Source organism: Mus caroli, chromosome 2 (genome assembly GCF_900094665.2).
Source record: "Mus caroli chromosome 2, CAROLI_EIJ_v1.1, whole genome shotgun sequence".
NCBI lineage: Eukaryota > Metazoa > Chordata > Mammalia > Rodentia > Muridae > Mus > Mus caroli.
The window spans coordinates 121,484,805-121,510,814 of NC_034571.1; the positions used below are offsets into that span (position 1 = coordinate 121,484,805).

At 40.6% G+C, this 26,010-nt stretch overlaps 1 protein-coding gene across 1 annotated transcript in view; it reads right to left on the bottom strand.

Annotated features, from left to right (window-relative positions):
* The window catches only part of Anapc1 (anaphase promoting complex subunit 1), a 77,498-nt gene that overhangs the window by 44,753 nt on the left and 6,735 nt on the right, over positions 1 to 26,010 (bottom strand). Inside the window, exons 4-21 of the mRNA XM_021182343.1 lie at positions 24,804 to 24,855; positions 24,513 to 24,613; positions 23,903 to 23,985; positions 22,611 to 22,684; positions 20,533 to 20,678; positions 20,102 to 20,322; positions 19,148 to 19,357; positions 16,007 to 16,102; positions 13,874 to 13,964; positions 13,692 to 13,757; positions 12,929 to 13,063; positions 10,386 to 10,526; positions 9,101 to 9,161; positions 7,613 to 7,800; positions 4,478 to 4,552; positions 3,408 to 3,676; positions 1,939 to 2,030; positions 856 to 1,004 (exon numbers count right to left, since the gene is read on the bottom strand). Coding sequence (XP_021038002.1) covers positions 856 to 1,004; positions 1,939 to 2,030; positions 3,408 to 3,676; positions 4,478 to 4,552; positions 7,613 to 7,800; positions 9,101 to 9,161; positions 10,386 to 10,526; positions 12,929 to 13,063; positions 13,692 to 13,757; positions 13,874 to 13,964; positions 16,007 to 16,102; positions 19,148 to 19,357; positions 20,102 to 20,322; positions 20,533 to 20,678; positions 22,611 to 22,684; positions 23,903 to 23,985; positions 24,513 to 24,613; positions 24,804 to 24,855 — 2,250 coding nt within the window. The remainder of the gene's footprint in view (positions 1 to 855; positions 1,005 to 1,938; positions 2,031 to 3,407; positions 3,677 to 4,477; positions 4,553 to 7,612; positions 7,801 to 9,100; positions 9,162 to 10,385; positions 10,527 to 12,928; positions 13,064 to 13,691; positions 13,758 to 13,873; positions 13,965 to 16,006; positions 16,103 to 19,147; positions 19,358 to 20,101; positions 20,323 to 20,532; positions 20,679 to 22,610; positions 22,685 to 23,902; positions 23,986 to 24,512; positions 24,614 to 24,803; positions 24,856 to 26,010) is intronic.

The following is a 26,010-nucleotide window of genomic DNA, read 5'->3' on the forward strand; positions in this document are numbered from 1 at the left end:
ACTGCCCCAGGATCACATCAGTTTGGATGCTGAGGCAAGATCACCAGTTCAAGACTACCCTGGTCTACATGGTAAGATGCAATGTAAAAAACAAGAAAGAGAAATGCTTTCTTGGCAGAACAATGACACAAAGTACAAAGCAGGACAGAAGCAGCAAATCACATTCTAACAGAACTCCCCAACAGAAACCTCAAAACATCACCACAGTCACTAGGAAATACAATTTAAGAGCACAGTGAGGTATGACCACAGATCAGCCAAACTGAAGTGTCAAGTGTCAATAATGGACAAGAATTCAAGGAAACAGTATCTTAACACTGCAGGAGGCACTGGGAAGCAATCGGCCACTCTGGAAAATAGTTGGCAATTTCTATAACGCTAAGTGTACACTTAGTGTATATCCATTAGTCCCAGTCCTCAGTCCTCAGCCTAAGGAAATAAAAACGTACGTTGATGTGAAGGCCTGTGTGTGACTACTTAGAATATCACTTAGAATATCAGCACTTATAACCACCAACAACTGAAAGCAAACCAGCTATCAGATAAGCAAACTATGGGGCAGCAACATGTATGTAGTGGTCTGTGAGCAACAGAAGCGAGTATCTGGTGGCACCTGCAACAACCTAGAGGATTCGAGAAAGGTACTCCTCCTCTCCAAAACTCTTACTACAAATGTTCAATATTTTAACTAAAATGGCAATTATATAAAACTATTTATCTGCTGAAATGTACAGAACTGTATGGGGGGAAAGAAACAATGTGATTTTTACTATAATTTGTGTGTGAATAGTGTATGTGCTGTATGTATGAAGAGTTAAAGAAATAAGATAATCAGTCAATACTCCAAATACATACCAAGACCACTAGCCTGCTCCTCTCGCAAATCCCAGGAAGGTAAGGATAGGGCGGCATCCCTTCACCCTTCAGGCATGAACTCACCCACTGATAAATACTTGGTGGCTCCGAAGTAAAAAATGGGGGATGATGCATAAATCCCATCTGACCTTTAAAATTACACAAAATGTTTATAAAGACACACACATTTAAGACAAAAAAGATGGTCATAATACTTATCCTTTCAAACTATAAGAATTATATTTTCAATATTATCCAAAATGAATCATATTCTTGTCACAGTAAATAGCTGATTACATTATTTATAAATTTAAATTACTTCTATTTTATTCCATTGTAAATAAAATTTAGCAACATCATTTACAAAGCATATGAAGAACTAGCCAAGAGTTGACCTAATGGCTCAGTAAAGGGACCTGCCACCAAGCCTGACAACCTGCGTTCAATCCCTATGTCTACATGGTGGAAGGAAACAACTGACTCCAGAATGTTGTTCTCTGCACTCCACACATATGTAATGGCACACGCATATACATATGCACCATACACATGTAAAAAATACACAAAAGTCTTTTTTTTTAATCGTTTTTAAAGAACCTAGCTTTCACCCAGCCTACCTCTATAAAGATGAAAAAACAAAGGGACACAAAAGATTCAGCTCAGCTCTGCTCTCTGAGCCCCTTCAGTCCAAGTCTAGGCTGGAAGAACGGTGCTGTGAGTTCTTTGCACTGGTGCTGTCCAGCATGGTAACCCCTAGCGCAATGTGACTACTAAGTATCTTAATGTGGCTAGTGCAATGAGGACCTAAACTTTTACTGCTAATTAAAGCCAAGTAAATATATGACACTGGCTACTACTGACTGGACACCACAGGTGAAGAAGGTTCATGTCTCTGCCATTAGAGGCTATCTAAGCTTTGGAATGGGTAAAGAAGCTGTGGCTTCCTTCTACACAGAGGTCAAATGCTTCCATTTCAAAACTGCTTGGCTAAAAAAAGATGTAAGATGTCTATCTCCTGCTCTTCCCGGAGAGACACACCAAAATGCCTACCTGCTGAAGACCTGAAATGGTGGCAACACTCACCTTGGTCAATGGTGCACACTTGTCCAGTGGTTTTGACAAGAGTTGGGAAATCTCTGTAGTAATGGTCCAAGTAAGGGTCCAATTTTAAGTCCCTAGAACATTAAGAGCACACAGACACAGACAAAGGTCTATTAACGGCCTCCTTCCGCTGACTTTTTCATCCAGAAAGCACAGGCATGAGAAAGTTTGGGACTTAGAGTACCTTCCTCTGTACCTGGTGTACACACACCCCACCTTCTGGCTAGACACATTTTATGAAGGTCAGACTCAACATAGAGCACTACCTCGTTCCTTCCTGTTGTTTGCTGGCTGTTATAATCTTATGCAAGTCATCTCCACAGACCACAATACTTTCTCCCAGAAAGCAGAGGCTCACTACCTAGCTCACTCTGAGGCTTCTTGACTGTTGTGTCATTTTGCTTTATTTTGTTTTGTTTTTTCCTCAACTAAAATGGTCTCCCTCAGGTACAGCATTTCCAGCAGAGTTTTCCAAGCACAAGGATAACAGGCATGTGCCACTATTGTTGGCTACTACAAGGTGTGTATATAAATAATATATATATGTGAGAAATTCAGGGCATGGTGGCATACATATGAAAATCCTAAAATTTGAAAGGCTGAGGCAGAAGAATCAAAGGTTTGGGCCAGTCACAGTTACAGGGACGGGTACTATGTATTTTAGAAAGCCATGATCAGGGTTTAGAAAAATTAAATTACAAAATGGAATTTATGATAGCAATGATCTGTCATTAGGGAAATGGACCATCAAATAAGCACGCCATGTTTCAGAAAAGTATTTCAGGATCCTCAGTACCACAGAAGTCAGAAAATGTGCTATCATCTTAATTAAGAGGTTGAAATGCCAACTTTAACTTAGTTGTCACCAAGGGTCACGAAAATCCAAACAATACTAAGTATGACTTCAGGAGTACAGTGCCAAACAGGGTGTTATAGTGTGAGAGCCACCTTTCCCCAAACAAGGCTGTATAGTGTGAGAGCCGCCTTTCCCTGCAGAGAACCACAGCAAAACAGCTGCAGCACTGGGGCCACTTTTGCCATACACTGGCATCTGCTCTACCACTGTCTAGCTCCCTCTGAGGCTCCCCAATGCCAGAGCAGAACAAGCACCTGGCACTTCACCCATAACCATAATTTCCCATGGGAAAGCAACACGTAAATGTGGACACTGTTATGGAATACAGAGGCAAGAGTGCAGCCAGGCAGCTTGTCAGAACAGAAAGCCCACAGCCAGTCACCCCTGCTTCTTGTGACTTTCCCTGAATCCTGAGATAAAAACTAAAAATCCCAGAATGCTAAAGGTGCACACATATCCAGTATCAACAGTTTTATGTTTGCAGGCAATGCTGTGGTGGTCGGGAAAGGGAAGATTGGAGAGTTTTTCTACCGAGGTTCCTATGTCATATCATAGGAAGTCCTCTAAGGCCTGCTTGCAGTGTTCTAACATCTACCTTGCCAACTGAACAAGGAGGTCAATAAGAGAAGAAATTCCTTCTCCCATTAGAGTATTCAACTTGAGCTCTTCATAAACCAGGTGAAGAACAAAGAAAATTGCAGGAATGTGAGCAAAGAGAAGGGTAGAAGAATCCAGACTGAGGTTCTGCGAAAAATCTTCATCCTTTGCATTTGAAACTTCCAAAGCAGTCAAACAGAGAGATTTGTTCAAAAGATGAGACTCAACATTGTGATGGTACTCTGAGTTCAGTAAGTATTCCCAGTCCTAAGAAGAAGAAAAAAAATGACAGCAATTATTACATAAAAGCTCTTGGAAGTGGTAATAAAGAAAACAGCAGGAGGCTGGAGAGGATGGAGAATGCATACTACTTTTGCAAAGGGCCTGAGTGTGATTCCCAGAACTCACATCAGGTGATTAAAATCACTTGAAATTCCAACAAGGGTTACATCTATGACACCATAGGCATCTTCACTCAAAAACAAAAACAAAACTGGAAACAGCCTAACATAACCATCAACAGAAAGAATGCAAAACAAACTACAATAGAGACTCACTCCTTGGTAATAAAAAGAGTATACAACTGGCTGGCTGACTATATATTATGCTGAATGAAAGAAACCTTATATATACTGGAATACAGGATTATTTCATTTATAACAAATTCTACAGGTACAACTAACACATGGTCAAAGAATTCAAGTCAGGGCTTGCTTGAGGAAAAGGAAAAAAGGACTGATTACAAATAAAGAGATAGTACAAAATGAATACGCCAAAGAAATGATACATAAAAGGGCAAATGCTGTCAAATAATTGATCGATTATCAATAAAATATCCAGAAGCCCACACTTAACTCTGCAAAATATATACACTTATAGTAAAATTTTACATGATTGAAAACAAAAGTAAATAAATAACAGAAAACATAACAGATTCTATCCTTCAAAATAACCTTAGAAGTAAAATAAATACAGGAAAGGATAAAGAACAATAACAAAATTATCTGAATATACAATTAGACAAGTCTTTACAGACCAATAACATTAGCAAGAAATAACAATGCTTACCTCGTCAGATCCAGTATCAGAAGGCCTTGCTTTTTTGGGTGCAATGACTGGGGAAAGTGATCCTTCAAAGTCAAACTGAAACATAACCCCAAAACAGAAGACAAAAATAGTGACTTTATTGCTGTTAACTAGTCAGTTTAAGGACTAGGATTCTATTCTGCCAATTACAGAACCTGAAGAAAGTCACTGACACTCTTTTTTCACCAGGAAGTATGATATAAATCTCTCCTAAGTGCTCCTGGAGCTAAATCCAGTATGTAAAGCAGTCAGTACAGTGCCTGGGCTCATAGGTACAATAATGGTCATTTCTTTTTCTCTCGGACTTGCTCTTCCTACTTCCTGATGATACAAATTATATCTACACCAAAGAATACCAAAAAATCACATAAGGAATCATTAGCACTCTCTACAATGTCACAGAAATGAAAACATAAGCAAACAAACAAGTCTGGACAAAGCAAAGAGAAAATGAGCACCAAGAAACAAGATGGCCACTAAGGACCATTTCATCCCAAGCTTTGGTCTCAAAAAAATAAAGCAGACTCCCAACCTTATCCTCAGGACTGTCACTCAACAGAAACTCACGTGGTTAGTGTGCCATTTAATCAAGTTACCTGGAAACTGTAATTTCCAACAAAATTCTAAAAATTCAAAACTAACTCATAAATATTTATTTTAAAATTCTTTGCATAACCATAACAGCTGCTGGTTGCCGGATATTTGACTGCACTGTGAATCCCAAGATTGTGTTATTTACTGAAGGAAAAAACCCTGTTTCTAGTTGTGGAGTAGTTATAGACACACCCATAGAACAGATCTGTAATCTCAAACAATGAAACTAAAATTAGTTTGTAGAAGGAAGCACCTCATGTTTGAAAGTGATGTCTAGGGCTGGAGACATAGGGCTCAGTGGTTAAGAGCACTGACTGCTCTTCCAGAGGTCCTGAGTTCAATTCCCAGCAACCACATGGTGGCTCACAACCATCTGTAATGGGATCCAATGCCCTCTTCTTCTTCTCTGAAGACAGAGACAGTGTACTCACATACGAGAAGTAAATAAATAAAACTTAAAAAAAAAAGGGCTGGAGAGATGGCTCAGCAGGTAAGAACACTGACTGATCTTCAAAAGGTCCTGAGTTCAAATCCCAGCAACCACATGGTGGCTCACAACCATCCATAATGAGATTGGATGCCCTCTTCTGGTGTGTCTGAAGACAGCTAAAATGTACTTACATATAATAAATAAATTAAAAAAAAAAAAGTGATGTCTAACTGAGTGGCAGTCTGAGTGACAAATCAGAGAAAGATCTGACAGAATAAACTATGTCCAGGTCTCATGAGAAGAGAGAGGAAAGGGAAGCTATAAGAGGGAGCAATGCGGGCGAGGAGAGGGGACAAGGCAGTTTTACCAGGAAAGCTGTACAGAGACAAGCTGAAGAGAGAACAAGATAGACGCAGGTGAAGACAGAAAGAGCCAGAAAATGAGAAGTCAGAAGATTATTACATATTAAGAACATATTGCCAACATTTGTATGAGGCCAAGCAGAGCAATTCAGGAAAGACAGAAAAAGAAACCAGATTAAATTAGTCAGCTTGGGAAGTAGTGAGAGCCAGAACAGCTGTGTCGACCAGCCAGCCACAGCCAGAAAGAGCTAGAAAGAGAGAGTTTATTCAGCAGTTAAGTCTCAGAGGCTGAATGAAAACATTCTAAGTCTAGATGAGATTGTATGGAGTCTAGAAGCTCCAGGCCTAGGCCTAGGGTAGCAGACTGAGGCAGTACTTTTACAGCTTATATCATGAAGAAGGTAGGAAGTCTCTGAAGGATTCTAAGCCAGAGGCATGACTAACGTAACCTGACTTTATCAGACTACTAAACTAAGAAGGGACCAAAAACAAGCAAAAAGCTACAAACAGCTGGTCAAAACCTCAGGAGTTATACTTGATTCCTGCTTACCCAATGAGAGCCTGAGGAAACAAAACCATTCCCACTTGCACAGAAACACGGCAGCTCTGCTCTGCTGTAGCAAAGGGTCATTGCATCACAGACAACAACGTGGGAATGGCAGTGCTTCTTAACAATGCTAGCAAGGACACTGACTAGACACTCCTAAATGTCATCTGGCCCAATGTCTTAAAGATTCATTTCTTGAGAAACAGCTAGATATGTGTAAAAACAACTGGCAAATTACTCAAAATAAGGCAACGTTCCAATAAGGCCCAAGTACTAGCTATTTGTTTACATATGATAACATGGAATGAACGGTTCTGTGAAAAAAATTTAAAGATTTGCAAAATTTCTATCAGTACCATTTTTATATAAAAGGCATGATTAAAAGTGTCTACAACAGCTATTCCAAGGAATGGAAGATAATCACTTGCTTCTTCCATTTTCCAACTCTTCCTCAGTGAAAAAAATAACTTTCATAATGAAGAAGAAAAAGCTTTTAAAAAATGGCAGTACTAACACAAGATGAAAACACATAGGTGAATAGGTCTGAGTTTGGGGTACAAAGGGCTAAGTAATCCATAGCAACGCCTTCTGAGCCCCACACTGAGGAACTGGAGAACAAGCACCCCCACCCTGAAGACATTCTGCTGGTGCGTCATGAACCATCTGCACATCCTGCAGAAATGACGGACAGAAGGCTGGGCTTCACACCACTAACAGCGTTCTAAGGCGAAGGCTGAGACCTCTCTGCCTCACCTACCAACAGAACCAAGAGGTCTAGTTACATCGTTTTACAAAGATAACCGAGAAACAGTCAAAATCAGGCATCAGTAACACACAACTGCAATCCCAGCTTGGAAGGCAAAGTCAGGAATGTGGTGAATTCAAGACCAGTCTGAGCTACGTACACAGCAAGACCTTGACTTTAAAAAAGACAAAAAGAAAAGAAAAAAAAGGTAAAATGTGCTTAAACAGATTTTTTAATAAAGACTCAAAACCTACTAAGTATTTGATTCATGGTATATAGGACAACAGGCCTTAGTATTATCCCGACATATTCTAAGGCTTACCTATTATTAAGTTTGTCAGGTTCTCTCAGTGTTATATAGCCAGTTATACAAGCACTGCATTTCTAACAGGATAATGAAGAAAACAGAATAATGAAGAAAACAACTGTAGTTACTTACACTTCGGGTCCATGCTAAGCGGTCTGTGTTATAACCCATCATGTTCAAGAGACAAATCACAAATAAACTCCATTCCGAGTGACAGCTGGGTCCTCCTGGAGCACTGTGCACATTGTACCACTTGACGAGCACCTGAATGGCTACTTCTTTTGGCAGGATGAACTTAATTGCTTGCAGACACGTTTGCACTATTAAAAGCAAACACTGACTTTAGTATGTACTTCCTGCCTCCTTTCAAATGGGAAGGTTCAAATTGCTACCATGTCAAGGCCAGCCACGAAAAAAAGAAACTATCACTAAGGACACTGGGCACAAACATTACCTCACCACTATCAATCACTTTAAACTAACTACTGAATCCAACAGGGCTCACAGAAAACCTGAAGATTAGCTGTCAGATCCCTAATTCTGGACTAGAAATAAAGTGAGCATATAGCCCAGTTCACCAGAAATAACCACTGCTCCAGGAAATAACTGTTCCCTTCTCACTCTCAAAACTGTCCTACTTTAAACAATCAAGTTTACTTCATAAAAAATATCTAATTTTAAAACAAAACAAAACAAAAAACAAAGCTGGGCGTGGTGACACATGCCTTTAATCCCAGCACTTGGGAGGCAGAAACAGGCGGATTTCTGAGTTCGAGGCCAGCCTGTCTACAAAGTGAGTTCCAGGACAGCCAGAGCTACACAGAAAAACCCTGTCTCAAAAAAACCAAAACAACAACAACAACAAAAACAAAAAATATCTAATTTCTACACCAATAAATTTATATAAAATGTGGATTAAATCCTTCAGTAGATTCAACATGCAGCACAGGCACCTACTAACAGGAATGTTTAGGGATGCTACAAGCTATTCTCAATGAGTGAACATTCCTGTCAACTAAAACTGCAACTTGTAATCTCTACAATGTCTTCCTCACCATGCCATAAGTAGGTTAGGGCGAACACTATCTAATATATACTGCTCTTAGTTATGATACATCATTGGTGTAAAAATCAGCCACAGTGAAGAGAGCCAAGGGGACTGCCTGCTGTAAACAGCAGATTCACTATTGGGACAAAATGGCTCCACAGCACCACTGTCACTGACACCATCTTTAGCAGCACAGCCTCATCAACCTGCTGAAGGAGCAGACACTGAGAGACTAGAAGCATACGGCTATAAGCCTTAGAAAACCCAAAGGGCATGATTTAGCTGAAAACAAACAAGAATAAACCAGATGTTGCAAAGGACTCACTCCTACAAACAGAAACCGCAGGGTGGAGTTGGTTCAGCAGTCGAGGGCCCAGGCTGCTCTTGTAGAGAACCAGGGTTCAATTTCTAGCACCACATAGCAACTCACAACCATCCTTACCTCCAGCCTGCGGCTCTGACAGCCTCTCCTGGCCTCCACAGGCACTGCATTCGACAACAACAACAACAACAAAGAGACCAGAAACTGTCCCCATCAACAGTGTAGTAAACAAACTGAGACTGCACAGTACCTAATTCCGAGGTGGCCACTTCAGGGATAGTGATCCGAACCATGGAGCCATTGCTCAGTTCCTAGCGAAAAGAATGGAAACAAACAAACAAACAAAAAAAAAAACTGCTTAAGCATTCTAAGTTTTTAAAAGCTTTAAAAAAAAAAAATGGCAATTTTTACTACTCTCTGCCAGACAAGGCAAAAATATAGTAAAATGAACTGCTATAATTTTCAATGAGAATGAACGCTTCTAACTAAATATGCATTTTTGTAAAATACTTTCAAAAATTCTTTTAATAATGCTTTTATCCAAACACTACGAGACACCAACACCATCAAAAGTGACTTTCTCCGAAAAGACAAAAACACAGCAATGTGAACTGACGGAGTAAATGTGCTTGTTTTAAATACACTTGTTACATACTCTTATTAGCTACTTGAGAATTTCATATAATGTCCTTTTATCATAGTCACCCCCAACTCCTCGCAGATCCTACTTCCCAACCCCCAACTTCCTGTCCTCTCTCCTTCTTCCTAACAACCCATCAAGTCCAATTTATGCTACCCATAAACTCTCAGATGTGAAGAATCCACTGATGGATGGGTGGTCATCCTACCAAGGTCACATCCTTAAAGGAAACTGGCCTTCCCTCCCCCAGAAACCATCCATTCCCCACAGCTCCTCAACTGGGGTTGGGTTCAGTAAATGTTTAATATAGAAATCTCGGGAAACAGAATTAAAGTAAAATAGTACAAAATGATAGCATGTTTTAAAAATGTCAAGGTTATCTGAAAGACAAAGTAACTCAGCAGTTAAAGCCTGGCACCCTGCATTCAATTCTTACAGCTCACATGAAGATGGAAGCAGAGAACCAACTCCAAAGTTGTGAGCATTCATGTCATGAACACATGAATGCATACCCATACACATATGCACATTATAGAACAATAAATGTTTAAAATCACGAGAAATGTTCGTTTTCATTTTGGAAGTACCAGACAAATAACCCTTAGCCAGCTACTCCACCCTCTGGAGGATCAGTCAGCTATTCCACCCTCTGGAGGATCAGTCAGCTACTCCACCCTCTGGAGGATCAGCCAGCTACTCCACCCTCTGGAGGATCAGTCAGATGCTCCACCCTCTGGAGGATCAGTCAGATGCTCCACCCTCTGGAGGATCAGTCAGATGCTCCACCCTCTNCCTCTGGAGGATCAGTCAGATGCTCCACCCTCTGGAGGATCAGTCAGATGCTCCACCCTCTGGAGGATCAGTCAGATGCTCCACCCTCTGGAGGAGGACTTACTAGAGTGACTCTGTTATGAACAGGGTCTCGCACAGAATGAATGTAAGTTCCAAGCTGCTGGAATGTGCAATCCTCATTGTAGAGAGAATCATTAAGTTTTGAAGAATCCCTCAATTCTGGAACTGGAGACAATAGAACCACCTATAAAAAGTCACAATACAACACATATGAAAAGACTTTGAGATTACAGACAAGGAACTGTATTTTTGCATATGGTTTGATGATTCCGATCATTCTGTTCCAGTAATGACAGCCCTGCAGCAGGCCAAGTTCTTCACAGAAAAAGCATCTGACTGACAGCATGCATACATATCACATTATGACATCCTTCAAATGTAGACCACTTGTCACCAGGCTTTCCAGTCTGGTGAGCACAGGCACCAGCCTAAGTTGCTCAGAGAACTCAGCCTCATTCCTCAGTAGCACTCAATAGCCTCGGAGAATAAAGGTTGCTGGCCCGCACACTCTCATTCACACTTCTCCAGCCCTGTTATGCCACTCTCCTCCTTTCCCCACATGAAGCTCAGACCCTCCTGCTCTCTCTTGTAGACACAGACTTCATTTGACCTTCCTAGCTTCAACCCTCTCTCTCACAATCCTACAATGCCAGGGGAACGGCACTCAGCAATGTCTTTTCATTCACTGTCTTCAAAAACACATTACTAGGGTGTGGATCCCAGTTCTACCACTTAACAGCTCTCTAACTTTAGACAACTAAGTTCCGTACCTCTGAGCATCCACCTATAAAGTGAGGACCAAGTATCTTTCCAATCAGTAAAGTTGTTATAGGAAAATACTGATAGAGCAGACAGTGCCTAGCGTGTAGAAATTTTTCAAATAATAGTTATTATTATTACCTATTACCATCCCACTCTCTGTTCTGTTCCACCCAACATAACTATTTACTCATTCCACAGATCTGTTGCATCTTTAACTTATGTGTTAAGCGACGGAGATACATGGATTAAAAGATATAGCTACATGGAAGTGGATACTGTAATCTCAGCACTGACAAACTGAAGGCAGGGACATCAGGAGCTCAAGGTTATTAAAGTTCATACAGCAAGTCTGAGGCCAGCATGGACAACATGTAACAGCCTCAGAAAAAGTCTTTTGAACTCTCCTGTGTTCATGTCCTTGCCCTGAATTCACGGTCCTTTATTTACCCTTCTTACCCTCAAGATTTAGGCCAGCACCCAATGACTGACCCAAATTGATACCCATCCCTGACACTATTAATGATACTCTGCTAAGCTTTCAGACAGGAGCCTAGCATAACTGTCCTCTGAGAGGCTCTATCCAGCAGCCAATGAAAACAGATGTAGAGATCCACAGCCAACCTTTAGAGGGAGCTTTCGGGAGTCTTGTGGAAGAGTCTGACGAAGGATTGAGCGACCTGGTGGGATAGGGACCCTACAGGAAGACCCCCAGAGGCAAACAACCTGAACCCTTGGGGGCTCCTAGAGACTGAACCACCAACCAAAGTGAAAGCATGAGCTAGACCTAGCCCCCAACCCCCTGCAAATATGTAGCAGAAGTGCAGTTTGCTCTTCATGTCGGTCCTTCAACAACTGGAGCAGGGCTGTCCCTGACTCTGTTGCCCGCATGTGGATCCCATTCCACTAACAGGGCCGCCATGTCTGGCCTCAACGGGAGGATGAGCCTAGTCCTACAGTGACTTGATGTGCCAGGGAGGGTTGATGCCATGGCGACAGGGGCCATGGTATCAACTTCTCAGAGGAGAAGTGAGGGCGTAGGAAGAAGAACTATGGGAGGTGGGGTTAGGGAGAGAGCTGTGACAAAGATATAAAGCAAATAAATAAATTAATGGGAAAAAAAAATGATTCAGTCCAAGATTCTGCTCAGTGAGTGGAGGAGCATTAATGGCTTGGCTTCTATTCCTCACTTATTACTTTTTTAAAATAATTTAATTTTATTTTATATGCATTGATATAAAGACGCCAGATCCCCTGGAACTAGAGTTGTGACAGTTGTGAGCTACCATGTGGTTGGTGGGAACTGAACCCAGGTCCTCTGGAAGAGCAGCCAGTTCTTAACTGCTGAGCCATCTCACACTTATAACTCTTAATAAGCAACCCTAAATTATAATTTCCTACACAAAACACATATCTACTACATCATGAGAAATTGTGAGATCTTTATACTTTAAAAAATGTATCATTTTCACCTCTCCACACCTTCAAAGAACACCTCTCACAGCACAAAGGAGGTCAGCAAGCAATATCTCCCACCTGTGCTTAAAAACATGTATGTGAGCCGGGCGTGGTGGCGCACGCCTTTAATCCCAGCACTCGGGAGGCAGAGGCAGGTGGATTTCTGAGTTCGAGGCCAGCCTGGTCTACAAGTGAGTTCCAGGACAGCCAGGGCTACACAGAGAAACCCTGTCTCGAAAAACCAAAAAAAAAAAAAATTTAAGTGTAAATATTACCTAAAATTAAGTTAGCCATGGAAAAAGCTAATACTAGACCAACTTCTTCAAAACATGATAAACATTTGACAAGGCTCTAATAACTACTTCTTACCTCATCCATTGATCCAAGCAATTTACTCAGAGGCTTTGGAGTACCAACACCGTCGAGCGGGGTACTGGGCCGAGGCATCATGTTGGACATTGTCAGGGAAGGAGCCGGAAGTCCAGGGATAAAGACTTTCCCCACCTTTGAGGAATAAAAAGATGAGGGGGAAGGTGTCAGTGACTTCATCACCTTAAGTTATATGTTTAGGCACATAAGACAACTACAGTATACTCATATATATAATAAATAATATGTGTGTGTGTGTGTGTGTGTGTGTATATATATAACTCAATTTTTTTAAAAAGCTGAAGATAGTATATAAAGATAGTATATAAAATCTAGTAAGATATATCTCAAGAGTCATATATATAATAACTCCTTTATATAAAAATTCAAAAACAAGGAAAGTAAACAAACTGATCTTTAGTGACATGTATATATGCACAAAACTAACAATAAAATCAAGGGGCAGTTTACTGGAAATGCCAGGATAACGTGGAGAGAGAGTGGAGAAGCAGGTGGCAGCTGCATTCAGAAAACATACTGAAGCTCCTGGCTGGCCAGGTCAGAAGGATCCTAAGACCTGTACTACTAGGTGAGACCCTGCCTTAAAAACAATAATAACTTAATAGAAAAAAGATAGAAATAATGCTCATACATCTCCTTCACTGTTCTTTAGTATATATTTTTTATTTACCTATGTATTTATTTTTAATTTCTTGAGACAAGATCTCACTATGCAGCTCTGCTGTTCTGGAACTCAACATACCCGCACCACTCCTGTGTACAGCACCAGGTTCCCATTGCCTTCTAGGACCAGCATGGTGTGTATCTTCTAAAAAATAAAATAAAATAAAATAAAAATAAAACAATTCTCTTGTATTCTGAGTAAATTCCCATCACTTTCCAGAATGACTCTGACAAAGCATAACAGTCTCACTGTGTGCTCACCTCCACTGGGGCTGCGTCTTTTGCATGTATGTTGGTGACAGAGCCAAAGATAAGCTGAGTCTTGTCATTACTCTCTTGAAACTTTACACAGCTAAATATGAAGAGAAAAACAAAACAAAACAAACAAAAACATGAATTGTAAGAGTGTCTTGCAGGCTGGGGGCTGTGGTGTATGTCTTTAATCTCAGCTCTTGGGAAGCAGAAGTGGGTAGATCTCTGAGAGTTCAAGGACAGCACAGACTACATAGCCAGTTCCAGGACAGCCAGGGATACACACACACACACATACACACACACACACAGAGGGGTGGGGGGAAGGAGGTGCACAGGGGGAGGGTTGTCTGTGTTCACTATAATTAGAGAGCAAGAAGACATACTATGGGATGTTATGACTATTATGCAAATCTGCAGATATGAGATACTGCTTGAATCCATATAAATATATACACAAATAAATACATGTAAAACAAAAGAAAGATATGTGGGTTATATTGATACCAGTTTCCTGATGTTGAAAGCATGCTATAGTTACCACTTTGGAGAAAAAAAGTGCATGCAGGGAGCTAGAAGGCTCAGCAGGTAAAGCCTGACTGACAGTCTGGGTGTAATCCATAGGACCGTATAGTGAGGGAGGACAGACTTCAGGACATAGAAGGAAGGGCCTCTCTAGAATTGTGCAACTTGCTGTAAGCTATAGTAATTCCTAAATGGAAGTAAGTGAGCAAATAAAACACGTGACGAGGTATTACTGCTATAAAGGTAAGTATGTGGCTATTAGGAACATGAGAAAATAATCAATATCCAAAGTATCAGGGAGGGGCTGGAGCGATGGCTCAGGGTTAAGATTATTAACTGCTCTTCCAGACAACCTTGTTCTTGGGAACAAAGTTTGGTTCTCAACATGCACATAGCAACTCACAGCCATTTGTAACTCCAGTTCCAGGGGATCCGACATGTTCTTCTGTAAGGTGCCAGGCATGCACAGACATACATGCAGGCAAAACATACATGCATGCAAAATAATTCATTTTTAAAAAAGCATCAGGAAATATAAATAGAAATCATGTGATGCTTCATTAGGGTGGATACAACCAAAGATGCTGACAACATCTAACACGGTTTAGGAGAGAGACATGAACCGCACACACTAGAGGAAGAAATGCAAAACAATATAGCCTATTAGGAAATCAGCCGGCCAATTTCCTGAAACGTTCAACTTGAATTTATCAGTTAATCCAACACTTCCACTGCCACATGCCTGCCCAAGAAAAGCAGGATTACTTATGTCCATACAAAGATATTTGCCCACAGGTTCCTGAGTCAGTGGTCAAACAGTGAAAGCAAGTGGGCATCATGGCACACGCCTTTACTCCAGAAGGAGGCAGAGGCAGGCAGGTCTGTGTGCTTTAAAGCAAGCTTGGGCTACACAGAGCTTCTGGACATCCAGGGCCACACACTGAGGTCAACAAACTTTCCATCAATCGATAAGCAGGTAAACGTGGCCTATCTATACAATGAGCACAGTGTAGTAACACTGAGGAAGTCCTCAGATGTGTCCCAACAGGGTGGGTCGGAAAAATTACTGTGAAAAGTGAAAAGGTTGGTCTGCCTTCCAACACTTGGAAGGCAGACGCAAACAGATCTCTCTTTAAGTTTCAGGCCAGCCAAGGACACAAAGTTTAAGGAAAAAAAAAAACTATATTAAAAACATACATGAGCCAGGCGTGGTGGTGCACACCTTCTGCCACGCCTTTAATCCCAGCACTCAGGAGGCAGAGGCAGGCAGATTTCTGAGTTCGAGGACAGCCAGGGCTACACAGAGAAACCCTGTCTCAAAAACAAACAAACAAACAAAAGCCAAGGCAGAAGGCCCCGCAGAAGGACTACCTGAGACTGGAGCAGGGCAAGACTAGCTGCAAATGCCAGAAGAATCTCCATGGTGATAGAAATGTCTAAGCCTACGCTGTGGTGAGTGGCGGTTACACTCCGCTATAAATTTACTAAAAAATCATGATACAAGTTAATTTATGATATATAACCTGCTTCTCCATAAGGCTACAGAGGACAAATAGAAGGGAGAGAAGGAACCAGCTCTAAATTTCTTCAGAGATAATGGGAAACAGAAACACTTACCGTAATTGAAGCTGGGCCTCCACTAAAAAGCACAAGAACTTCTGTCCACACAGGTCAGTCGTTATAAATACCTTGGAGGCTTGAGAATTTTTCTCTCTGAAGTAGACACAATATTAAACTGTCAGTATTAGTCGAAAAATCTACCTCAATAACTTAAAAATCTTTGAAAACATTTTACAAGAAAGCTAAATACTTTCTGGATCAACCAATAACCAAGACACAAAAACTTCATGTTCTATGTATGTGATAAACTATCACTTCTAAAACTAATCTCTCCACTCTCAGATTCCCTCTTTTATCCATCATGTCCTTTCTCTCTACAGACAATGCTTTCTCTACTTGTTTACAGCCTACTCAAGTGCTCTCATGTTAGGCCTTACACTAGACTACAGAGTAAAGAGAATGATACAAGGGGTTAAGTGGAGGGCTGGGAAAATGGCACAACTAGTAGGCACTTGTCATGCAAATGTGAGGTTTGGAGCTTGAATTCCCAGAACCCAGCTAAGTATCCGGTTAGTGTGCAGTCCAAGTATAAACACAGTACTCAGAAAGCAAAGACACAAGCCAGGCGTGGTGGTGCACGCCTTTAATCCTAGCACTCAGGAGGCAGAGACAGGCGGATTTCTGAGTTCAAGGCCAGCCTGGTCTACAGAATGAGTTCCAGGACAACCAGGGCTATGCAGAGAAATCCTGTCTCGGAAAAAAAAAAAAAAAGAAAGAAAGCAGAGACACAGGGTACCAGGAGCAGGATGGCCAGCCAGACCAGTCAACTCGGGATTCAATTAAGAGACTTTGCTTCAATAAATAAAGTATAGAAAAATGAAAGAAGACTCCTGATATTAACTCCAGACCTTCATATGTACATACAGTGCAACTATACATGCAAGCAAACACGTAAACACACGCACATAACACACACACCACAGTGGGAGATGGGGGTGTCAAGGGATAAGTGTGTTTTTTCTTTTTTATCTAACCACACAACCATTTTTACTCACAGTGACGGTTAGGGTTACGTGGCTAGGTTAAAAACAAAAACAAAAAAACACTCATCTTTTATACATACAAAGTGACAAATTTTGGTGAAAATCAGAGACTACTTTTTATTCCATAGTTGAAAGGATGTAAAATACCCTTAGGCAGCACCCCAAGCTTCTCTAAGTCTGAGCTCACTTCCGCTCGTCCTGTTTGACTACTGTCCCGTGCCTCCCTATGACTCCCCAAGCCTAAGGTAAGCGAGCTAACTCTTGGCAACACACTTCCGAGAGCAAAAGTCAGGGTCAAACTGCACCTCACCTGCAAATACCGGCACTACTTCCCTCTAGGAATGCATGTGCTGTGATGTCCCTGTTGCTACTCTCACTCGATGTCACTTCCTATCTCTCTTAGCAGTTCTCCTCACCCACCTCCCGAGTCCTCAGCTTCAGCTTGTTAGGAAGTGAGAGATGGATGTGAAGAGTGAATACATGTTTAAGACTGGCCAGGGAAAGCTTTCGCTACACACCTGCATCCACCTAACAAGTCCACAGTTAACAGAACCCCACAGGCTTCCCAGGGACCTCAAGAGCTTGAGCTCACTATACTCTTTAAATCCTGATTTACCTCTCTTGCCTCAGCTCACCTACAGTCTGTGCTGCTGATTTTGTTTCCTATGCACATGTAAGCAGGCCCACAAAGCAATCTCTCTCACACCTCTTCATTATCAGGCTGTCCCCTCCCATCACAAAGCCAAACAGGAATATCTGTGACTCACACTCTCTGGATCACAGCACCCACTGTGACCATCCTTCCCAAACCCTACCTGCAGAACTGTAAGTGCGCCAGTGTCACCACCTTTAGCTTTGTGTTGGACAATTACTAAACTACCTCGTTAATTAGCACACACATTGGCATGTGGCTGAATTAACAAATTATCAATGAGGCCATAAAAAGATTAGAGTTATTTCTCAAAAAGTAGAGATGACATTTATTGTATTTTTTAAGTTTTATTTATTATTTATATGAGTACACCAACACTGTACTCATATAAATAATAAATAAAACTTACCAGAAAAGGACATTAGATTCCATTACAGATGCTTGTAAGCCACCATGTGGTTGCTGGGAATTGAACTCAGGACCTCTGGAAGAGCAGTCACTGCTCTTAACCACTGAGCCATCTCTCCAGCCCCCTAGAGCTGACATTTAACACAAAGATAAAATCTACTAAAAAATCCTATAAAATCTCAAATTACTGAATCTACATGTGATGGTTTAAATGAGATTGGCTCACCTCAATCTAACCTGTCCCAGTCTCAAATTTATATGCTTAGTCCCCAGTTGATGAGCCTTCAGAGAAGGATTGGGAGTTGTAGTTAGCCTTGTTGGAGTGTGTCACTAGAAATGGGCTGTGAGGTTTCAAAAGCCTCCTTCAGGCCCAGTGTCTTGCTCCCCCTCCTGCTATCTATGTATCAGTATGTAAAGTTCTCAGCTACTGCTCCAGCACCAGGTCTGTCTGCTTCACACCAACATGATAATAGACTGACCCTCTGAAACTGTAAGCAAGCCCTAAAGCAAGCCATGCTTTCCTTCCTAAGTTTTGCTGTAGTCATGATGTGTTTTCACAGCAATAGAAGCCTAACTGTAACACTACAGAAATAGACGTTTTACCCCAAAACTTCAAATACCTCAAACCTCAAAGATCACTATCTTTATCTTAAGGTTTATTTATTTAAACATTTATTTATTTAAACAGCTACATTGTAGCTATTTTCAGACACACAAGTAGGAGGCATCCAATCCCATTACAGATGACTGTGAGCCACCATGTGGTTGCTGGGAATTGAACTCAGGACCTCTGGAAGAGCAGCCACTGCTCTTAACCACTGAGCCATCTCTCCAGCCCTAAAGATTACTATCTTAAAGAAATATTTGATGACAAAACATTTTTATGATCACTTTAGTATCAATAATTTATTCTTCTAAAATTAAGGTGGTATAAATATGTATCTCTACATAGATTATGTGCTAATATCATACCTAAAATTCACACATATTTGACAAGCACTCTACCACTGAGCTAAACCACCAGGCATAACACCAGATATCTTCCAAAAGCACTAGTAATATTTTTCTTTGAATATAAAATTATATCCACCAAACCTTATATTTGGAAGTGTCTCAGTCCATAAGTGATCAATGCACAGCTCAGGAATAATTGGCTCTGTTTCTGGTGCCAAAAATGAGTCGTTGAAACTGCCACTTGGAGAGTGAGAAATGCTGTGTCTCTTTGGTGACTGACTGTGGCTTGAAAGGTTGAATCTTTGCGCCCCTGAGAAAGAGTGCACACCTAAGGCAGGAGAGTGAGCACGACTGCAAAATAACCAGGGAGAGGGTGTCACGATAAGCAGCTTGCGTTTCTAACCCATGCCAACAACAGTCTCTACTCCCACACACAGTCTCCACTCCCACACACAGGAAGTACATACGGTACAATCTTAGTGACATACACATTTTCAGAATTGAATAGCTATTTCAACAGTTTGAACTAACGCATTTTATGATAGCCTAAAACTGTATTTAGAACCTGTGTTAAAATGCACTCATACCAGGCATAAGGGAGCAAGGCTTNAATCCCATCACTCAAAAGGCAGAGACAGACAAATCTGAGTTCTAGGCCAGCTTGATCTACATACTGAGTTCCAGGACAGTCAAGGCTACCCAGAAAGGAGATACACACATACACACACATACATACACACACACACACACACGACACAATGAATATTTGAACTATATTTTCTGAAGAATAAACTCATTTTCAGTTGTAAATGTATAGATATGAAATTTATTCATTATTCAAAAAGGTCTAAAGTATGTTGCTGTACTTCCAGACACACACAATCTAGCAAAACTGTCCATACAGGACCATCCATGTACACCTATGTCAATAGTCAATATGTCAATAGTAGTCATAGTTGGGTTTCTGCCTGTTCCCCCTAAAAACTATCCAAGAGTTGTCAATAGAAAACTTAAGTCCTTCAAAATATAAGAGAGCTAAAATAGCAGGTATCTGTTGCTTCAGTTATCTTGTTTAAAACAAAGACAGACATCCACCTTAGAGCCGCCATGTTGGAAATGGAAGGCGACCGAGAGTGTAGACTGGGCGAAGAGGTTGAGCGGCTCTGGCTGTGAATGGAAGAGTAATTCTGGAATGGCGAAGCCACAGGGGATTCGCCTTTGGAGAGGCTTCTGAGATGTGCTGTCAGGGAGCTGCTAGTAGCTGCGTTCTGCAGGGTCCCTGCCTGCTCAGGGAACTTTAAAACAGCATTCTCTTCCTTAAGTCAAAGGAATGGGAAAAATAAGAAAACAATCAGAACAAAGAGGTACTTTGCTTGAAATTACCTTGAAAATGCATGTAGATGGCAGATATTAAAAACAAAGGGCTTGTTCTTTACCAAAGAAACTCAACTGATCTCAAAGTGCTCAGTGCAAGTGTTCAGGGTTTGCTATCTGTCATGGGAAGCAGCATGATCAGTCACCCTCACCTCTGGCTTTACCCTCCGCAGAGTCCACACAGAATGCACATTCTGAACAGCATCATAGGTCATGACAATGGAGGGGTCAATGTTCAGAAACACAATTTTCACTGCTGGATCTACAACATACTGCACCCGTGATGAGCCAAAAAGACCTAAAAATCAGAATGGAAATGACCAGGGACAGAATATCAGCAGGTTTACAGTCTTAAAATGAGTTCTTGAAGAAGAATATTCTCATTTTTCCTAAAAGGAAAGAGAACCAAGCTAATTTTAAAGCACAAAACTCATTCAGTGTTATGCAACTGACAACACATTTTAAATTTTAAATTGTCAACTTCTTTAAATGCATTAAACAAGACATAATGACTGTTCCACTCTGACACACATACATCTCAAATGTTGAAGATTTGTCCTGATTCGTTATTAAATTCATCAGCCAGAGGCAAAGGGTGTTTTGTTTTGTTTTGGAGAATGGGTTTTACTATGTAGCTCTGGCTATCTTGGAACTCAATATATATACACCACCAGGCTGGCCTCAAACTCAGACATTTGCCTGCCTCTGCCTCCCAAGTGCTGGGATTAAAGGCACGCACCAAAACATCCAGGCAACAATCAACTTCTTGGGAGATTACAATCACCTGCTGGAGATAGAGTCTGACTTGCCCATTGGTTCTATTCTGTCCTCTGTAATGACCCAGAAATGGTGAACGATGTTTTACTAATTACTAATGAAGTTTCTCCAGCCGAGCCCAGTTATTTTTCTATAACATCACAAACCAGGTTCCATATCCTTGACAGTTTCATTCTCAGTTAAAATATTAGGAAATGTAAAAAACATGATTATTCTTCAGAAATAGAAAAATTTTTATAAAGAAATTATAAAACTATCCAAGCATGGTAACACACACCTTTAATCCCTGCACTCGGGAGGCAGTGGCAGGCAGATCTCTTGCAAATTTGAGGCCATCCTGGAACTCTACACAGAGTTAAGAAGTCTACACAGTGGGATCCTAAAGTTAGAGGGCTTTTCTTTTTAGGAGAGGGAGGAATGGGCTGGAGATAGCTGGGCCATCAAGAATGCTTGGTGATCTTGCAGAGGATCCAGCACCTATGTCAAGAAGCTTGCGACTACCTTTAACTTCCACCCCAAGGATCCAATTCTATCTTCTGGCCTCTGTGGACATCTGAACTCATGTGCATGCACATACCTACACTTGGGTACACACACACTAAAAATTATAATAAAATTTTGAGAGAGAGAGAGAAAGAGAATCTTCCCCTGTTGCCCAGGCTGCCCCCAAAGTGCTAGTCTCAAGCAATCTTCCTGACTCAGCCTGAGTAGTAGCTGTGACTATAGGTGCATACCATGACAACTAATTACAATTTTACTGTGCTTATATACTATGCTTACAATTTTATATACTACTCATAACATCCTACATGATCAACAATCTTTTTTTGTTTTTTGTTTTGTTTTTTTGCTACAACCTTTCAAGAGAACTTGTGTGATTTCCTAGAACAGGACAAAGGCTTGCTTTAGCCAGTGGCTACTGGACTCATGATCAGAAGGTAACATTTCAGTGGTACTTGGAATGTACAAGTAAAATAACCAAAGACTCTAAATGTCCTTCTAGTCTTCACTCTATTATTTGTAGATGCCTATTTGTGTGTTGTAAAGCCTAAACTTAAAGCCAAGAATACAGCAATACGTTAGAAATACTCAAAGTGCAAACCCCAGGAACGTCAACAAAGACAGTGAAATAATAAAATGTACTCAGCAATCAGGACCTATGAACGCTCCCTTAAAAAGAGAAAACTTTAGTTCATCCAAGTACCATCCATTTTCTTATTTAATTTAAAGGACAGACACCTACAAGCAAATTAACAAATATCAGTGTCCCTCAGTGATATATACACCTTGGCTTTGCTGAGATAACTGTTGTTCTTGCTTTCAATAAGTTACTTTTATAATATGCTTAAATTACCTTCTAATAAAACAAGTCACTTTTAAAATAAACATCTTTTTTACTTTGTCCCTCAATGTCAAAGCAAGCTTACATAAAAGAATGAAAAAGTGCACTTACTTCCAGATTTACAAACAAGTGGAGTTATCTCATCCAGTGGGTGCAGCATGCTGAACATAGTAGGCAAAGGTTCTCTAGCAATAAACAAATACATAATCCATCACCAACAAGGTAACTATGTGCACCTCGGTACCAACAAGCAACTGCAAATCTAGATACCACATGAACATTAAATGCCCAGAGAGGCTCATGTTTGAACACTTGGTCCCCAACTGTAGCACTGCTTTAGGAGGCAGTGGGGCCTTTGAGAAAATAGGGTCTTAGGTTACTGGCCAGCCCTGTTTCCAATCCCTCATTTTACTTCCTGGAGCCTCTGCCACACAGCCCTCCTAACAGGAGCTCTGCCACACCTTCCCTGAACAAAGGGCTGAGAGTGGGAAGCAGAGTAAGTCCCTCCTCGCTCAACCCTGGTCAGCATTCTATCACAGCCACCGTCTAAACAAGTAACCTTCTAAATTCTTCACATATGTCTGCCAAGGCATCCTCTATTTAGTTCTAAAATCTTCTTGTAATAATTCTATGCATACACACATAGAGAAGGAAACTGACTATGTCCAGGGGAAAGTATGCAAAGAGCAGCCATCACATGATAGAATCCAGAGAAGAGCCGGTATGAGATAAGCATTCCCTTATCTCTCCTAGTTGCAGTGGATTACAGGAGCCAAGAAATTTAGCCTCCTAAACTTGTTCATAAATGGATACATTTTTTAAAAGAAGATAAAAATACTTCAAGTAAATGAGTCTAAAATTTTCAGAAAGTTAAAGAGGAGAACTGGCTTTTCTATCAACACAGAGATGAAAATCTGCAAACAGTTCTCACACAGCAAACGTCTGCTGCTGCACCCTGTGCTAGCTCTGCACATTCCTCCTTTCAGCAGGCACACTGTCAATAGACATCCACCACTGACTGTGCACTTACTAGACACTGGGCCCCCTGTGCGAGTGCAGAGATCCCGAGAGCTAACTAAGAACAGTCCTGAAACAAGTAAGAAAATGAAAACTAAGAAAGTGATAATGATCTGTCCAAAGTAGTCCAATGAAGACATGGCAGAGCTAAGAACTGAATCCTGTCCTTCTTCAGCCACTGCTCAGTGTTAGCTAGGAGAGCACAGAGCAATGGAGTCTGAGTATGTACTCACAGCTGAGCTCAACCTGGAACAACAATGCTCTAATATGGATGATGCGACCATGGATATCTTTACCAGCCCAAACATTTTGGTTAGCATGTTTACTTCAGAATCAACACTATAAAGGCCCAAGAAATAATATTCTGAACAGAATAAAATGAATACCTAGGTAGACTTGGAGGCACCTCATGTGAAGAACTGCATCGTTCAAACAGCAAGCCATATTTAGTGGCCCAAACATTTGCCACCTATCAATAAGAGAGTGGGGGAACAGAAGTAAGAAAACAACAGTTTAAGCAAAAATCAGACAGAATAACACAACATTCTCTTTGAATTTACGGAGGGCTTTCAAAGTAACATCACAAAATACAGTATTTCAAAAATCTATGACTTTTAAAAAGCAACTCTAAGACAAAAGTCAAACCCACAAACCAGGTGCTCAAAGTGAAACTGGGGCTGATATCATCAACACACTGTAACAGCCCTGAGCACTAAAAGATGATGTGATACAAAAAGGCCAATATTATTCATATGCCTGATACAATAGAGTCAACATGACTTTGTATACATCACTAAACTGACAAACATCTCATATTTCATAATTCACTACAAAATATTTTTGTGGAAAGGATAGTCACATGGTGAACTAAAACTACTAAAATTCAGTTAAGTAAAAACTAATACCCTTTACATATAAGAGAACTACATAAAAATCTGTTACACATAATTATATGTTTGATAAAACACACCCAAAAATTTAAAACACTGAGTTTACCTGAAAAGGTAAGGAAGCTATATAATCCTTCCCGTCTATGCTATGCATGTTCATACATGAACTCTGTAATATACATATGCATTTCTCTAGTTCATGGCTCTCTGAAAGGAAAGAGTACAAGATTTATGGGTTGTTTATTTTCCTGCAAAGCAGTTCAATCCAAACACCAGAAGTTCGATACATTATGCAAAATGTACTGAACCACTGTGAATAAGAGTTGCTTATAAATGTATCACACAGTGAGATCAATGCTTAGAATCATGGGAAATAAAATTTCATAAAGAAACTTACTATAGATCTTTTCAGACTTATCCTGTGATATAATGAAGTCACACCACAATGCCTAAAATCAAAACAAAATGTTTGTCTAAGAAAATTACATCTAAATAATCATCCACAAGCTAATGGCATCAGAAAGTGTTTACATAGTTCATTTCCTCAGCTCAATATAGATGTACTGACACACACACACACACACACACACACAGTAATACGTACATACCATGGAACTGAGCAAGAGTAACAAAAAGTAAGATTAGAACACTCAATTGCTGCATATTCTAAGAAGACTTATGTTTACAATTAAATCTTAAGAGAAAGGAAAACAAAATAATCAAAGGACTCAGTTGATACAAACATCAGCTCAGGCTGTGCAAACCCTGCATCTTACAGAAGCAAGGACTATGGGAGAGCTTGAGTGACTCAGCCGATCTCAGACTCTATGCTCTCATTGAATTAATGTTTAGAAAACAGTTTCCTGAGGCTAGAGCAGCCCAGAGCCAGCAGAGGCCCAGAGGAAGCAGGAAAACTAGGGGGGTGGGGAAGAAGGAAAAAAAAGGAATACAGTTTCCCCTATTAGTGCCACTAAATTAAACACTTAAAATGGTGTAAAGCATAAATTTTATGTTGTGTGTATATAGTCTGCCACAATCCTAAAAATATTTAAATGCTACTAAATAATCTTAATTTAAAAACTAAAGATGCTCCCTTTTTGTTTGCTTTTGAGAGAGGGTCTCACTATGTATCCCTGCCTAGCCTGGAACTCAATCTGTACACAAGGCTGCCTCAAACTGAGAGATTCACCCGCCTCTGCCTCCCAAGTACTGAGATAAAAGGTGTCCACCACCTCGCCCAGCTGAAGATGTTTTGTTAAGAGCTTACAAAACTACCAGCCTTCAGAGAAAAAATAATACTCTAATATCACCTAATCAGTCTTTTAACTTTTCCACACACCCTGCCCCCAACGTCTTTTTTTTAACCTAGTATTTTTAGAACCAGAATTCAAACAAAGTTCATTTAACAAGGTTCAAAACTATTGCATTTGGCATGGCATTTGCAACACATGCCTGTCATCACAGCACTACAGAGGCTGAGGCCAGGGGATTTCTCATTTAAGGACAGCCTAAGATCTACATAGTATAACTCTATCCAAGAAATAAAGGAATTTGGTGATGTCATTTTGGTGTCTGCCATCCAGAACAGTTCTTACTTTTTGTCC